Genomic DNA, 16,615 nt, shown 5'->3' with positions numbered 1-16,615 from the left:
TGGGCTGCCATCGAGGCCAGTGAGAGCACCAGAATGTGACTTTCCATCCTGTCACCTCCTCACAGAATCTTCCCTGACAGAGTGGAAAGAGAGACGATTACATTGCTTTCTTCAGACTTTCCCTGATCTTACTGAGGAGGAGTTTGCCAGGGTTTTTGCTTTTGTACCTCATGTTTGGGAAAGGAGAGGAAATGGGAGGGAGTGAAGGCCAACCTGGGAAGGAAGGAAGGAAGTCATACAAGGATCAACAATGCTTCAAAACTCTTCTCCCACCCCCTTAAGACACAGTCAGCTGGGGTAGTTTTAGTGAGGAAAATCTCAGGTTCCAGACAACGATATTAAATAACTAACATGCTTTAATGCCAGGCAAGAGCTATACAATCAACTGAGAACGGGACCACACCACGTAGTATGACATACATATTATTAAATTCATTTGTAGACAGTCCCCCTGGGTGTACTGCTGGGGTGCCAGAGCACTCACAGCACCCTTCTCCATCTTAAGCGAGGTATGAACAGTCAACTTTGAAGCGTCCTTCAAGTCATACGCCATTTAGTCCTGCCCCGTGGACAGCACAGGCTGCCTCTACTGGAAACAAATCAGACTCCACTTCCTCCAGCTACCCCAGGACGCAGCCGGAGCAATGCCTCACCGGAGGGATGTGTCTTCAGGCACCCAGCTGTCTGGGTGCTATGAAGTCCCTTGGTCAAAATGCATAAAGTTAGGAATGCCCATACCTGTGTGAGGAGAGGTGGGAAAGAGAAGAGGGGAGAAAACGGCCCTGGTGTGTTGTGTCTGTGTGGCTAGCCATTTCTGATACTCTGCATGCCTTCTGGGGACCGCAGGGCTCACAACCTATGCCTCAGGCTCTTCGTTTCCCTATAGCTGGAAGTCACTTTTTCTAGTTCCCACACTGGCTCTGAGTTCTAGGAAACCCAATTCTGACTCAGCTGGAGGCGGCCCCTTGAGGATTCTCCAACACTGATGACACTCATCAGACCAGACAGAGGAATCAAGTCCTCAGTTCAGAGAGGGCTGTGTGAGTCCAGTTCCCAGTGACCGCTGTGCTGGGTCTTTTCTACAATTTGGGTTCATTCTGCTGCTCAAAAGCAGACTTTGCCATCTGGCCCACAGGATTTGGCAAGCCTTGGTACAAAATGTGAGGAAACAACACTAGGAAAAATTAAGATTACAAAATCTAGGTCTCAAAATTTCAACCTATGAAGTGATTCATTTTAATCCACCATTCAAGTTTGAACTTCTGCCAGGTATGAGTGTCATGGGGGCGGGGGCGGGGGGGGAGGCTACAGGCTGGCAGGAACCTCTCGGCACACTGTCCCTGCGGTCAGGTTTATCTTTATGCGGTTCTTGTTCTACAGGAAGTGGCTTGGCAGCAGACAGAGACCTTCCTGCCTCCTCTTAAGCAGGTTCCGCACAGACACCCTTGAGCTGTTTGTGGGGCTTTGGCTTGCCAGGGGCCAGAAGTTCCTATTCCCAGCCCTCATTCCAAAGCAGTGTATGTGAGTGACGCGGTGAGGGATCCCCATGGGCCTTGGATACTGCAGGCCCCCTCGCTGGCTCTTGGAGTGGGTGAATTACCTAGCTGTCCTACAACTGACTCTTTGAAGGACACCTGCGGGCAGGAAAAATGAACATTCTAGATCTGGCTCCCCCACCAAGGATGTGGGTCAAACTGTTAGGAAGTCCTGTTTGTTTTTCGAGTCTATTGAACATTCATCTGCTTAGAAACGCATCACGCCTGCATTCGCCGCTGGTGCGTTGCTGGGCCTTGGCCCCTGTCCGTGTGGAGCTGTGGGTGCCGGAAAAGACGCTTGGAAAACTGCCTTCCTCATGTCCTCCAGCCTCCTTGACTCCGGAAAACCATTCAAACATCAAAGCTGGGCCTTTGTCATCCGTCATTCCTTCGTAATTTTACAGAGTATATAAAATATACTTGTTGACTGGGTACATTTGTGCAAAGACATTGACATTCATTGTGGCTGGCTTCATGATCAGCTACTAAGAATAGTCTTCGGGAGTAAGATTGTATCAGCAATCACTAGACATGCATTTACAAGGCAAAACACTTGATTTGGTCTGCAATACCCAATGTTTTATATACAGCAGTCTTTTTATAAATCACAAGTAGGCAGTTAGATGGGTCTGGTTTTAGAATGTTACCATCTGTGTCCGATTTTTCAAAGAAACTCGTATTAGCTCAACTCGTGTAAACCTGTGGGAAAAAAATAGCTGAGCCGTCTTCCTGCATCTCCTCTGTTAATTTACCTTGAAATGTTCACAGCTTAGAAACTACAGCCTGCTGGGGTAGAGAGGGGAGTGAGCCTCTTGTGGTAATGTCCCAGCTCCCTGTAATAACCTCTTCTTCTGTCTTTCAAACAGAGCCCCTATGCGCTGGGTGGAATTCCCTTCTCTTGCCCCCAAAGCCTTGGGTTTTAAGATAGAGACATTACAATCAAAGGGGGTGGAGATAATGGTAAGATAAAAAGTCATCTGGCAGGGACACCACAAAGTGTGCTCATGCTCTCCACAGCACACGGGGCTCTGGGCATCCCCCCAAAGCATCCACGACAAAAGAAGCAAGAGGCAAAGGTGTCACAGGAGGGCACATCTGACCCAAGAGGGGACAGTGTCACCATCAATATTGTTTGGCCAAAAAAAAAAAAAAGTTTCAACGCTAATCAGAAGACACAAGCAGCTGTAGCGTCCTTGGGGTGCACGGCTCAGAACTGGCCAGCACTGCTGGGGTCGCACTGTAGGAGACGCACGATGGATGGGTCGCTCTTGGCCCCTCGGATGAATTCTTCCAGGGAGAGCTTTCCTAGAAAGCAAGAGGACCAGTGAGTGCAAGCCCACAGCCCTTGGTGCTGTACGGGAGCAGCAGGAGCCCACGGCGTCCCTCCCTAGAAGCCAGGAGATCATGAGGAAGGGACCCCACTTCTCTGCTCGCCATGACATCAGCTACCACGACCAGGACCCACGGCTTGGAGAGGGTGTTGGCTCACCCTGATCTGAATCTCTGCTCTTCTGCCTCTGCCTACCTGGAGGGGCCCACTCAGTGCCTGAAGAATGAGTATCCCCCCCCGCCCCCTCATTTGAGTTGCAGGCTCTTGAGATGCAGGGCTGTGGCCATGAAGTTTTTGGTTGCTGTGCACAGGTGTGCGTGGGCAGAGCAGGAATGTAGGTTCTTCTGAACAAGTGTTTGAAGGCAATAGTGTCTTCATCCAAAGGAGAATAAAGGAATGTGTTCTAGATAGAGGGTGACCCACTGGTCCCTCGACCCAGGTGGCTTGAGATGGAAGCCAGGGACCTGTTTTCCCCCCACTTCTTTTCTTCCTTTTTTTGATATGGACTCTTACTATTAGCCCGGGCTTCCTTTATGCGCTAGACCTCTTGCCTCTGCCACCTCAGGAACTTGGATCCTGGTATCCCTCCTTTTCCTCAACTTTCTTCCAGTCAGGGTTCTGTGTCATTGTCATCGTGGAGAAGTGGTCAGGGGCTGTGTTCCCCATTCCTGTCACATCCATAGTGGCCCTTTGAATGAAGGGACTCATTCACTGGTCAGTTGGGAACAGAACTCCTAGGCACCTTTGCCCAGCTTGGCCCTTCCTTTCCTATCCACACTTCCAGAGACAGGTACCAGGCCTGGCAGGCTCCTCCAGGCCCGTGCACTTCAGGGCCTCCTCAGCTCAGGGACTGCAGGCTGAGCCTGAGGTGATGGGAGCAGAAGTACCATTTGAACGCCTTGAAGTCTCAGGCGCCGGCAGCAGGAACCACAAGCTCTAGAACACTTGGTACCCAACATAAATTCTCTGCCCTCTTGCGCAGACGCCCATGTTGACTTGCCTGTAGCTGCAGAGGCCAGAAGTGAAATGCAAAGACTTAACTAAGAACACTTATGATGGCAGCAGGCTTTATGTGAAGTCTGCTCTCCTGGTGAGAAGGGACAGCAGACTCAGCCCCGATGCCCTGAAGCCAAGGCCTGAGCTAAAGCAGTGCATTTTCCAGGTGCTCAGCAATCCCTACTTCTCCTTCCCTTCTGCTTCCATCCCTATAGCTTTCTTTATTTAAACAAATCTTTTGTTAGCAAAGCTGGGGCAGTGTTGTCAGCTGCGTTGGGAACAGTAACCCAGCCAGGGCCCTTCGGTCCTGTAGAAACAGTACCAGTGGCGAGACTCTGCCATCGCCTGTGAGCCACATATTAGAGGTGGTTTGTCTCCCATCCTTTAATCTTTCTCTCAGGAGAAGGCTGGATTTTAAAGCCACCATGCTCCCCAGACTACAAGAACCTGTGGTTCAACATCAGCAAGTTCATTAGCTGTTAAAACAACCCCATGTTTGCTTGAACTCTGCAAAACAAATGACGTGCTGTGAATCGAGGCACGTGAGGGGAATAGGTGAGGCCACTCTGTTGAGGAGACAGCAAACAGACAGGCTTGTACCTCACAACCCAAGATTCGCAGGGAGCTGGTGCCCGGCTTGCTGTATGCGGACCCTTCTCTTGGACACAGCATGTGAAGCTGGGCCTGGCTCATTTCTGCACCGCTGAGGAGACTTGCTAAGTACCAAGAGCTGTAGACCTGGGGCCAGAGAGACGGCTCACTGGGTAAATGTGTCTGCTGCACAAACCTGAAGACCCAAATGTGACCCCTGAAACCTACGTAAAGGTGAAGGGAGAGAAACTGACCCCATGAAGCTGTCCTCTGACCTCCATGCGTGCACAGACAGGTCATGTAATAAGATGTCTAATATCACACACAGCATAATTAAGAAAATAAAATTTACATTTTAAAAATGAGGGTCTGGAGAGATGGCCCAGCGGTCAAGACCACTTACTGCTCTTGCAGAGGACCGGGGTTTGATTCCCAGCACCCATGTTGGGCAGATCACACCCACCTGTAGCTCCAGTTCCCAGGGGTCATATACCCTTTTCTGACCACTGTGGTACACACACACTCATATGGGCATGCTTCTACATACACATAAATAATAAATGGATAGAAATTTTTAAAGAGCTGTGAAGCTTTTGACACTGGGTCAGCCTTGACTTAGCACCATAAACTCAGGTACTTCTGGATAGCATTTCAAGGTTTGGCATGAAAAGTAAGAATGCCAAAATAGTTTTGAACTAAAGTTGAATAACAAGCAAGCCCTTAGCGGAAGCCATGCCCCAGAAAAAGCATACAGGCATAGTTATGCCAAAAAGAAGTCACTGTTTCTCAGTTGTTTGGGTCTCGTGCTTTCTGTGTGACAGTCACATGTACAGAAATCATTTTTATATTTACTTATTTTACAGATACGGTTTCCTTGCGGAGCCCATGCTGTCCTCAAACATGTGGTCTGCCTGTCACCACCACACCAGACTTGTCTGTTTTGTTTGAACTCAGCTTTCCTGTCGGCTTTGGTTTGTGCATCCATTTATCGCAGCACCCTCTCTACCCAGCTCCGCGGTTTGCTCTGGGGTCCACCCAGCTTGGGGTCCACCCAGCTCCGGGGTCCACCAAGCTCTAGCGTCCACCCAGCTCTGGGGTCCACCCATCTCTGCTCCTTCTGTCCAGGCCAGGTGGCTCTCACAGAGCACCTTGTGTCAGGTCCCTCTAGTGGAGATGCCCTGCCTGGACCCCACCAACAGCCCAGCCCAAGCCAAGCCCTCCAGCCTCCTACCATCTCTGTTGGTGTCCATCTGGCGGAAGATCTTTTCTGTCCTTTTCTCTGGGGTTGATTCATCTTCAGGCATTTTCATGACAGAGGACACCATTTTGTAGATTGCCTAGGGACAGAAGCGACAGGGTGGTGATGTGGCAGCATGGTTCAAACCCACGGTAGCTTTACCAAGTGCCAGTGCTGGGGGAGCTGCATCTGCCCCCAGGCTTTGCTAGAGGACAGGACGTGTCACCCCTTGCAGAAGCAAGGCCAGCAGAACACGTTGTCACCAGTGATGCTCTCGGCAGTGCCAACTGGCAAAAAGACTACAACTGCTAGCTGCACTGAGGTAAATGCGTCAAGGCGTTCCCGGCGGCTAGGTTAAAATCTGAGTGGTGCTTGTGAGAGGGGCATAGTGACCCTTCCCTGCACCCAGTCGGCCGTCTCTCTCAGGCCTCATCTGTATCACTCCTATGGCTGTAGCACTTTATCTGAGCTGCTGGCCACAGAGGGAGCGATTGTTTAAAGTGGGGAAGCTGAGATCTCTACGCTTTCTGGTTAACTCCAGACTAATGCAAGATGGAACCATTGGCAAAATACCCACCCCCACACACTACACAAACACCATGCACACATATCAACCCCCCCCACACACCACAGCACACTACACACACACATACATACATACACACATACACACTACACCACACCATGCACACACATACCACAATACACTACACACACACCACACTAAGCATCTTTATGAGCTCATAAGCTCAGGAATCTCAGAGCAGCAACAGTAGTGCCATATCTGACCTCAGCAGTAACAACATTGTATCTGGACCTCAGCCCCCCTCTCCCGTCAGTTTACAGCAGCACAGCTTCTTCCCAGGACAGGCCTTGGCCACCTCAGGACTTGCAGAGGTGTCAGCTGAGGACCATTTTATAAACAAAGGAAGGGCTTGTTTTCCAGGAACTATGATCTCTTTCAGATCTGCTTGTATCTCTGCTGAGGCTGCTTTGCTTGTGTTGGTGACTGGTCCCAGGAGCATCTTGGGAGATGCTCTCCTGAGGTCGCTGTCAGTTCCCACCAGCTTGGTCATGTGTTTGGGTTTCCTGGGTCAGGGGCTTCATTCACACGCCTTTCTCATCTGAGAGTTTGACTGCCCGCCCCCAACCCTGACTCAAGTACTAGGATAGATGGGTATGTGACCGTCCTGCGGGAAGCCAGGCATGTTCCCCTTCCATCTCAGTGGGTGATTGATCGCCTTCCTCTGCACAAACAGCTCCATTGTAGCCTATTTGGGATCGTTTCATTCCACTTACACTAAAGTGTGGTTGGCCAGGACACCCTCCTTCTGTGACTGTGGCAGTCACACCTAGCCGCTCAACACGCCACCGCTGGTGCTACTGGAAGGTCTTGTGTAGAGATTTTGTTCCAGAGTGGCTGTCCCCACCTAGCTGCCTTCTCTCGCTTTCCTCCTAGGGTGCTTCTCTGTGCAATGTCCCTCTCTGTCCTCAGAGCCTCCGTTGCCTTCCTTTCCCTTCCACTTCTCTCTGCCTCTGTAAACGCGCATTTGTATATAAAGTTTAACATTCTGCAAAACTCACTAAAGGTTCTGAATCTGCCAACAGCTGCCAATAGCGTCCCCCCCCTCCACGATGCTTATCTGCCAACACCGCAGACAAATGCAGGGACTTACAGATTTGGAAGGTCCTGCAGACACTTGACCCTGCCCTTAGTTGATCCCCCCCCCTCCCCCCCCCCCCCCCCCCCCCGTTCTCAGTTCCATTCATTTACCCAGCTCTCTCATTCACCAGAAGGTTTCTGTGTGAGTACGCCACACCAGGAGCTGGGCCTGGCTCTGCCTTTGTCCTCTGGGGTTTTTACTATGAACCAAAGCTGGCAGACGCCCTTGCATGCAGGACCTTGCATGTCTGGCACACAGGATGAGTGTAAGAGTGCTGTGGAGCGTGCAAAGGTGACTGTGGCATGATGGGATGTTAGGATTGTAATGACGAGGTTGGGGCAGGCCTCCCCAAGGGCCCACAATGGAGGCAAACATGGAGAAAGCATAAGGCTTTAAAAAGAGAAGTATTTGATCAGCTTGGTCCTCCCACAGCTCACCCGTCTTTTAGAAAGGAGCTTGGAGGATACCACACTGCACCCCAAAAGTGCCCTACCTTTCAGGGATCACTGTGTAGATGGGAACAGGCACCCCAGCAATGTCTTAGTAGTTGTCTTGAAAGCCCTTGTCTCCTCAGTGCCCTAGCAATCTGTTAGAACCCATTGATCTTTCAAGAACTCTGGGCCTCAAAGGCCTGGGCTAATGAAATTCCCCTTCTTGGGACTTTGATGGCTAACACTCCCACTTCAGTGGAGACAGACATGAAAGATGGAGCAAACACCAGGCAGGATGGAGAGGAAGCCTGCACCTTGGCTGTAAGGATAAAGAAGTAGAACTGGTTTCTGAGAAATGCCGCCAACCTACAAACAGCTCCCTCTCCAGGGCTCCAGCTAGCCTCCTAAGACCGTAACCAGTGCCAGAGACTGGGCTGGGGGTGAGGTTTCAGTTAGAAGACGGACCTTTCCAAAATCTTTGTTACAGCGATCAGGTTAGATTTGTTCTTTGGGCACCAATTAGCCAATGGGATTCGTGGACTCTTCCCCAGCCCCAGTTTACTATGTGGTTGATGCTCTTTTCTCTTCCCCAGACCTGGCTACTAGAGCATAGAGAAGCTGGCTCTAGAGAAGACATGGTGCCAGGCAGTGCTCGGAGCCACACCACGTCTTTTATTAGCACCTTCTTCCCCAAACGTAATGGGATTAAATCATTGAGGATGCAGGCTACTTTCCCATCTTACGTTTAGCAGTGTCAGTAAGAGGCCTGGCAGAGGCGGCCTGTTTTTAATTAACCTAGAAGGGTCCCTTAGGGACACAGTCAGAAGCCAGCTGGGGCTGTTCCCTGGTAGGCTCGGGGAGATCCTCACCTTGGCTTGATGGTTTCTGCTTCTTTGCGGTCCTTCCTTCCTTCCTTCCTTCCTTCCTCCCTCCCTCCCTCCCTCCCTCCCTCCCTCCCTCCCTCCCTCTCTCCCGCCTTCCATCTTCTCTGAAGGAACAAGCTCTTAGGATCAGTGTAAAAAAACACAATGGAATGACAGGGTTGTGCACCAACTAAGACCAGGCACAATTCTAAGAATCAAGGTACTATCTCTGAAGGAAACCAAACCTTCTCTTGCTGAGAAAATGTAGGATCTTCCCTCAGAGAACCAGCCCCTCGGGGCTCTCTGATGCAGACGAAGACCAAAGAAGCTGAGCAGCGCGATAGTTTGTGGATTATAGATAAAGACATGCTTGTAAAGATTTATATGCCAGGATAAAAGACTATGAAAAACTTTGTTGTTGTTGTTAATAGTTTTGAAATACAACCAGTGTCTACATGTCTGGAATGGTACTAATCATTTCTCATGTCTGCCTGGAAAGCTAACTAAATCAGCATCCTTCACGGAATTCTCCTGAGGATTTCAGGTACCGTAAAGGAAAGAGACCAGCATTTCAATCCTCCCTTGTATGTGGTTATTTAAAGCATTTTAATCTTATGTGCATGAATGTTTGCCTGGAGGCCAGAAGAGGGTGTCAGATTCTGTGATGGTGTGAATGAAACTGGCTCCCATAATCTCAGAGAGTGGCACTATTAGGAGGTGTGGCTTTGTTGGAGTAGATATGGCCTTGGAGGAAGTGTGTCACCGTGGGGGTGGGCTTTGAGGTTTGTAGCCAGCACATCTGCCTGCACGCCACCATGCTCCCCACCATGGTGCTAATGGACTGAACCTCTGAACTGTAAGACAGCCACCCCAATCAAATGTTTTCTTTAAAAGAGTTGTCGTGGTCATGGTGTCTCTTTACAGCAATGAAAACCGAATTAAGACAGTCCCTGGAGCCAGAGTCAAAGGCTGCTGTGAGCAGTATGCGGGTGCTAGGAATCCACCTGCAGCCTCTGGAGGAGCAGCCAGAGTTCAGAACCAGTGAGCCATCTCACTAGCCTCTCTCACTCCCCTCTCAATGAAGACATCTCATCTTATACGTCTATAGAAGCTGTACTTGGGAAAGAATAACCTGGAAGTTTTTCTGCTAAAGGTAAGGTCTGAATCCACTTTGCCTGTTTTATCCCTTGTGAGCCTGAGAGCCTCAAAGATCCTAAGCCACAGATTCATACGCTGCCTATTGTCCCACACCAGCCTCACAGGATACTCCAGTCAGGACTTGATCATAATTCTAAATTTTCTTTAGGTCCCCATAAGATTATCAGTGCCCCCAACCAGCAGAAAGTAGTCTGGAAAACTGTGCCCACATTCCCCCCCAAAATGAACTATGGATATTTTCCTTTGTTTAGAATGTTGGTTACAAGTTGTTATGGCTAATGGTCAGGAGAAAAGCTAAACAAAGGATATTAGATTCAGAGTTCTTGTTTTTTTGGTTTTTTTTTTTTTTTAAAGAGGGGAAAATGGTATGGGACAATGGTCTGTAGCCAGGCAGGAAGTTTAGGCCGGACAACCAGACAGGAAGTAGAGGCTGGTCAATGAGAACAGGAGAATTCTGGAAAGAAGAAAGTCCTAGACTGCAGTCCTGATCCAACCACTGAGCAAGTAAGATATGACTGCCTTGATGAGAAAGGTACCAAGCTGTTAACATGGACAAGAATGGGCTAATATAAGTTATAAGAGTTAATAAGAAGCCTGAGCTAATGGGCCAATCAGTTTATAACTAATGTAGACCTCTGTGTGATTTCTTTGGGACTTAACTACAGAAACCAGGCAGGACAAGGACTGGGTGGGACAGAAAACTCAAACAACAGGCCTATATGACAAGAACTTCAAGTCTTTGAGGAAAGAAGTTGAAAACATATTAGAAGATGAAAAGATCTCCCATGTTCATGGATTGGTAAGATTAACATAGTAAAAATGGTCATTTTGCCAAAACAATCAATAAATTCAATATAATTCCCATCAAAATTGCAACACAATTCTTTACGGACCTTAAAAGAATACTCAATTTCATATGAAAAAAAAAAGGCTAGCTAAAGCAATCTTGTACAATAAAAGAACTTTCAGAGATATCACCATCCCTGATTTCAAACTGTACCATGGAGAAATAGTAGTAAAAACCACATGGTATTGGCAATTAAAAAGAAAAGGTTGATCAATGGAATCAAATTGAAGACCCAAAGGTAAATCCACACACCTATGGACTCTCGATTTTTGACAAAGAGTAAAAAACTATACAATGGAAAAAAGGAAACATCTTCAACAAATGGTGCTGGTCTGACTGGATGTCAGCATGTAGAAGAATGCAAATAGATCTCTATCTATCATCCTACACAAAACTCAAGTCCAAGTGGATCAAAGACCTCAACACAAAACTAGATGCGCTGAACCCGATAGAAGAGAAAGTGGGGAATAGCTTTGAATGCCTTGGCTCAGGAGATAACTTCCTGAACTTAAACACCAATAGAGCAGGCATTAAGACCAACAATTAATAAATAGGACCTCAAGAAACTAGAAAGCTTCTGTAAGGCAAAGGAGAAAAGGGCAGTCTACAGAATGGGAAAAGATCCTCATCAGTGCCACATATGACAGAGGGCTGATCTCCAAAATATATAAAGAATTCAAGAAACTAGACATCAACAAACTAAATAATCCAATTAAAAAATGGGACACAGATCCAAACAGAGAATTCACAATAGAAGAATCTCAAATGGCCGAGAATCACTTAAAGAAATGTTTAACATTCTTAGCCACTGGGGAAATGCAAAATCAAAATGACTCTGAGATTTCATCTTGCATCTGTCAAGAAGGCTAACATCAAAAACACAAGTGACAGCTTATACTGGCAAAGCTATAGAGCAAGGAGAACACTTCTTTGCTGACGGGAGTGCAAACTTGGGAATTGATCTACCTCAAGACGCAGCTATGCCACGCCTGGGCATATACCCAAAGGATGCTCCACAATACCGCAAGGACACTTCATCAACTATGTTCATAGTGGCATTATTTAAGTAGCCAGAAGCTGGAAACAACCTAGATGTCCCCCTCACCAGAAGAATGGAGAAAGAAAATATGGTACATTTATGTAATGGGTATTATTCAGCTGTTAAAAATAATGACATCATGAAATTTGCTGGCAAATGCATGGAACTAGAAAAATCATACTGAGTGAAGTAACCCAGATCCAGAAAGACAAACATGGTATGCACTCACTCCTAAGTGGATATTAGCTGTAAAGGAGAACCATGCTAAAATCTACAGACCCAGAGGGGTTAAGTAACAAGGAAAGATCAAGGGCTAATCTCACCGTGAAGAGGAAATAGCGTAGATGTAACTGGGGGAATGTGGGGAGGGTTCTGGACAGGGGGTATAAGAATGGGAACAGGAGGGATCAGGTGAGACCCATAACATAGAAGGAACTCATCCTGACACTGCCTGGAGGGTCAGAGACAGGACAGCCCAGAGACCCAGGACAGAACCAAATATGACAAGCCAAAAGAAAAAAGGCAATGAAATGATGCCTAGTGATATTCTGCTCTACTCAAATTGTTACCTAGCACAATTGTCATCCAAGAGGCTTCACCCAGCAACTGGTGCAAACAGATGAAGAGGCCCACAGTCAAACATTTAGTAGAGCTCAGAGAATCCTGCAGAGTCAGAGGGGCCAAGGACAACTCACAGAATCTGTTAGTCTTGATTCATAGGGGCTCACAGAGACTGAACCAGCAACCAGGGAGCCAACATTGGACTGACCAAGTCCTCTGCACATATGTTACAGTAATGTAGCCTGGTCTTCTTGCGAGGCTCCTAACAGTTGAGATCAGGGATGTCTCTGACTATGTTGCCTGCTTTGGGGACCCTCTCCTCTTATCAGATTGCATCATCCGTTCTTAATAGAAGAGGGGGTGCTCAGTCTCACTGCAGCTTGATCTGCCATAGCTGGCTGATGTCTAAGGGAAGAGAAACAGAGGAGGAGGATTGGAAGGGAGGAGAGAGGCTGGGGTGGGGGGCGGATGATGTGGGATTCCCCTCTATAAGTTGTGAATACCATTGGTTAATAAAGAAACGGTCTTAGGCCTGTGCAGGGCAGAATAGGGTATGTAGGGAAAACTAAACTGAATGCTGGGAGAAAGAAGGCAGAGTCAGAGGGAAGCCATGTAGCCCCACCAGAGACAGACACAGGAACTTTACCCAGTAAGCCACAGCCATGTGGCAATATTCAGATTACAGAAATGGGTTAAATTAAGATATAATAAGATAGAAGAGTTAGCCAATAAGAAGCTAGAGCTAATGAACCAAGCAGTGATTTAATTAATACAGTTTCTGTGTGGTTACTTTGGTTCTGGGTGACTAGGACAAACAAGCAGCCTCTTACAACGAGGGAAGGAGGGGACTGGGAAGAGAGGAGGGAGGGGAAGAAACTGCAGTAGGGATGCAAAAACAAGATTAAAATAAAACAAAGGGGTCCAGCACAATGCCTTTTTTAAAAACTCATTTTAAGGGCAATGGACATTGGATGATCTGTAGATGTATGTGTATGAAAATTAAAGCTACCCACACACACGCTGGACAAGCATGTCAGATAACTGTACATTCTGGAGCGTTCTTTCTAAGGAAAATGTCTTTCAACATGCCCTCAGGCCAACCATCACCAAACAGGGTGGGAAACCCTGCTTTACGCTGCTTGACCACCGCAGTTAAAGGCCCTACGAGTTCCTACACTGAAGATACCCAGTGAGTCCTCTTTTATCTAGTATCTCCCAAACTGATTTGGCCAGTCCTTTTGTTACAAAGCATTGATAAAATTAGCACCCCAAGAAGATTCTGTCAGAGCCTAGACTCAGTCTGATGCTAGCTGTCTCTCCCAGTGTCCTCTGTTCTTCCTCCTCTTCTACCTGGTGGAACTAACGATACATGATCCATGATGCGTCTTCATGAAATTTCTCCTCCTGGTGGTATCTACATGGCTTCCATTCAGGATGCTTCTCTATCTCTGTATGCTTTGGAGCCTAGTGCTCGCTTCATTTGACAAATGAATGTTGGTTTACGATAAGCACAGGGACGACACAATGTCCTTAGATTTAGAAGAGGAAAACATTGTCCAGGTCAGGGAACTCACAGCACAGGTGGCAGAGACAGGTGATCAGGACGGATGTTAAGATGAGAACAGAGTGCGCTGCTTACAGCCAGGATGCTTAGGGACCGGATTACCCTCCTGTCTAAATCCATCAACAGCAAAACCCCAAAGACAACACCTGTCGCAGCACGATGGCACTGGTTAAACTCATCGGGTCACAGAACAAAAGGAAAGTAACTTGCATGGTGTGTGAGAATGGGAAGGACGTAGGAGAAAGTGACGGGTGAGAGTAATCAGGATGGATTACACACACGCATGACATGGTTGCAGAGTACATTTACTCTTAAAAAGACAGTGCACACAGAACCTGTAAATTAGGCAGCTAAGGACAGTGATTGCTGAGAAACTAGAAACAGAAGAGGTAAGCAAGTCCTGGGCAGCCATCGCGATGCTGTGGCAGTGTCTGAGCGACAGCTGCAGGAAGGGACTTACAAGGAGCTTGATAGACTCGCCGGTAGGTGAACAGAATGAAAATGCTGGGCAGACCAAAGTGCTTAGTGTTTCAGGACAGGTTACAATAAAGGAGAGAGACACACAGAGAGAACCCCAGAGAGCAGCCATCAGTCCCTCTGGATAGCCAGCTGAGTCCTCTGCAGACGGAGAGCGACCAAAGACTGGGTGGAAAGAACCAGATGAAAGGGTGAGTGGGAGAGCGCCTGGTCCGAGGTCAAGAAGAAAGTCTGTTTTTCCCATCCATGGAAAACCTCCTGATTTGTGTGGGCCTGCCTGCTTTGAAAGGCCTTACCTCAGTAGTGGGGAATTAGTCACAGATGACCCTGCTCTGCGTCACCTATCAAATTTTAAAAGCAAGGTCTGGAAAGTTGAAGCTGTTTCCAAGCAACTTAGCTACATCTCAGAACAAAGCATAGGGATATTTATATTTAAAAAAATATTCAAAAAAAAAATCTCACAATGTCTCGTGCCCAATAAAAACGTAGCAGGCGTGTGAGGGAACGCCACCATAGCACTCAGCGGGAGGAAGGGATCCGTCAAGTGGCCTAGAACTGACATGGATGTTATAATTAGCAGAGGCCATCGAGACGGTTACAGAAACCGTGCTGCTGTGTCCCCAAAATAGACAGGGGAAGACACAAAGGAGCCCTAGATCAAACTCCTGGCAATGAAAGCTGCAACGTTCGAGGTGGAAAATACACAGAGAGAGATTGATGGCAAACTAGACCTTCCGGTAGAAAGAACTGGTGCAGACATGAGGGGAAGCCACCCAAGATAGAAAGGGAGAAAACGTAACATCTGCAACACAGCAGGACGCTGGTGGGTGGTATGTGGCCTCTGGGCTGTGGAGTCCATACACAGAGACTGAACGAGCCCAGAGAGAGCGAAACTCAGAAAGAGATTCGAAAGCATCGTTACTAAAATAATATCCCAATGCTGGGGAAAACCACAGGTCGGCAGACCAAAGTTCTGATAAACAAAAAGCATTCCACACTCACTCCAGAAGACACTAGATGGTTTGTGCATCCCACCATCGGCCCGCTTCACTCCAGAGCCCTGCTCCGCATCTCTGCTTTGGGTAAGGTGACTTTTGCCTAGCTTGTCACTCGCATTCAGTTGTAAGGCTGCTGTGGTGCAGTACCTGTACATCTCACCGGTGACAGCCTGCTGCTGTTGTCCTTGCAAGACTCTTGCTTAGTGACTTCCTGAGAAAGAACAGAAGGGAGGCAAGGGTAGCCCCATCTTTTATACTGAATGATGCGTGCCTATCATCCCCCAGGGGTTGCTTCTGTCTCCCACCGCTCCGAGAAGTTCTAGGCACCCACGGGAGATTTGCTGGTGCCTCTCAACTGTTACTTGGCCCCTTCCTTAGACTCAGCCTGTGCTATGACAGGTGTGTGGGCATTCAGACTGTCCCCAGCAGGGCAGGGAGCTGGAACTATGAAAGGCAGAAAAGATTCTTCTTCCTCATAAAGTCACGGGCAGACTGTGTTCCCATCAAGAGGAAAGAATCTAGTGTACAATGGAGGAAAGATCAAAGTTGAAACAATGCTTTGAGACTCCGAGAAAGAGCTTCAGCGCAATAATCAAAACCAGTCTAAAATCATGATCCTAAATTTGTCACTAAAAGGAAATAAGTGCAAAAATGTAAAAAAAAAAGTTCATTTAATGCTCTAACCAAATTCACAGATGGTTTTGCGTGTTTATCCCGATGATGGTACACCAAAATAGTGAGAACTAATAGTTTTCTATAAAAGAGAGCCACAGTTACACCCAGCATATGTGGGAGATGGAACAATAATCCCCCACGTATGGCCACGTCCTAACCCTTGGAACCTGGAGCCGTCTGACCTTAGATAGAAAGGAGATTTCACAAAACAAGTTGAATCTCAGATATGGAGATGAGAGAGTGTGCCTTTAGATCCCACGCATGGCCCCAGCAAGACATAAGGAACTGGTGATTAATATTCATAGCTGCATGAACGAGTGCATGCAATGGGAGAGAGAAGCGGAGTCACGGTCCAGCAGCGTGAGTCTGCCGCAGCTGACTCTGACGGTGAATGAACAGGGACACATATCTGGGAATGTAAGCATCTTCTAAAAACTGGGGAAGAGAAGAAATCTCCCCTCCAAATGGCTCTGGAAGGGGAGGCAGCCCTCAGGACACCTTAATTTTAGTGCAGTGAAGCTGAGGCCAGACTGAGGCTGGATGCTCCTTACAGTAGCTGCTGTAGGAGGCTAATTCAGCCTGCTTCAGCAGCACACTGAATCTAGACCGGTGTGGCGCATCTAGCCTTTCCCACCGATATCAGGAAATA

At 47.8% G+C, this 16,615-nt stretch overlaps 1 protein-coding gene across 4 annotated transcripts in view; it reads right to left on the bottom strand.

Moving 5' to 3' along the window:
- Positions 1-325: 325 nt before the first annotated feature.
- Ncald (neurocalcin delta) overlaps positions 326-16,615 on the bottom strand; it is a 345,789-nt gene continuing 329,499 nt past the window's right edge. For all 4 annotated transcript variants that reach the window (XM_041637607.1, XM_041637606.1, XM_041637608.1 and 1 more), the window contains 2 exons: positions 5,684-5,789; positions 326-2,840 (listed from right to left, as the gene is read on the bottom strand). In XM_041637607.1, the coding sequence (XP_041493541.1) occupies positions 2,743-2,840; positions 5,684-5,789 (204 nt within the window). In that variant the 3' untranslated portion in view covers positions 326-2,742. The remainder of the gene's footprint in view (positions 2,841-5,683; positions 5,790-16,615) is intronic.

This window comes from Microtus oregoni, unplaced genomic scaffold (assembly GCF_018167655.1).
Source record: "Microtus oregoni isolate MIOR12 unplaced genomic scaffold, Mior012 000053F_ref0000044, whole genome shotgun sequence".
In the NCBI taxonomy this organism is placed as follows: domain Eukaryota; kingdom Metazoa; phylum Chordata; class Mammalia; order Rodentia; family Cricetidae; genus Microtus; species Microtus oregoni.
This window is presented reverse-complemented; position numbering and strand designations above follow the sequence as displayed.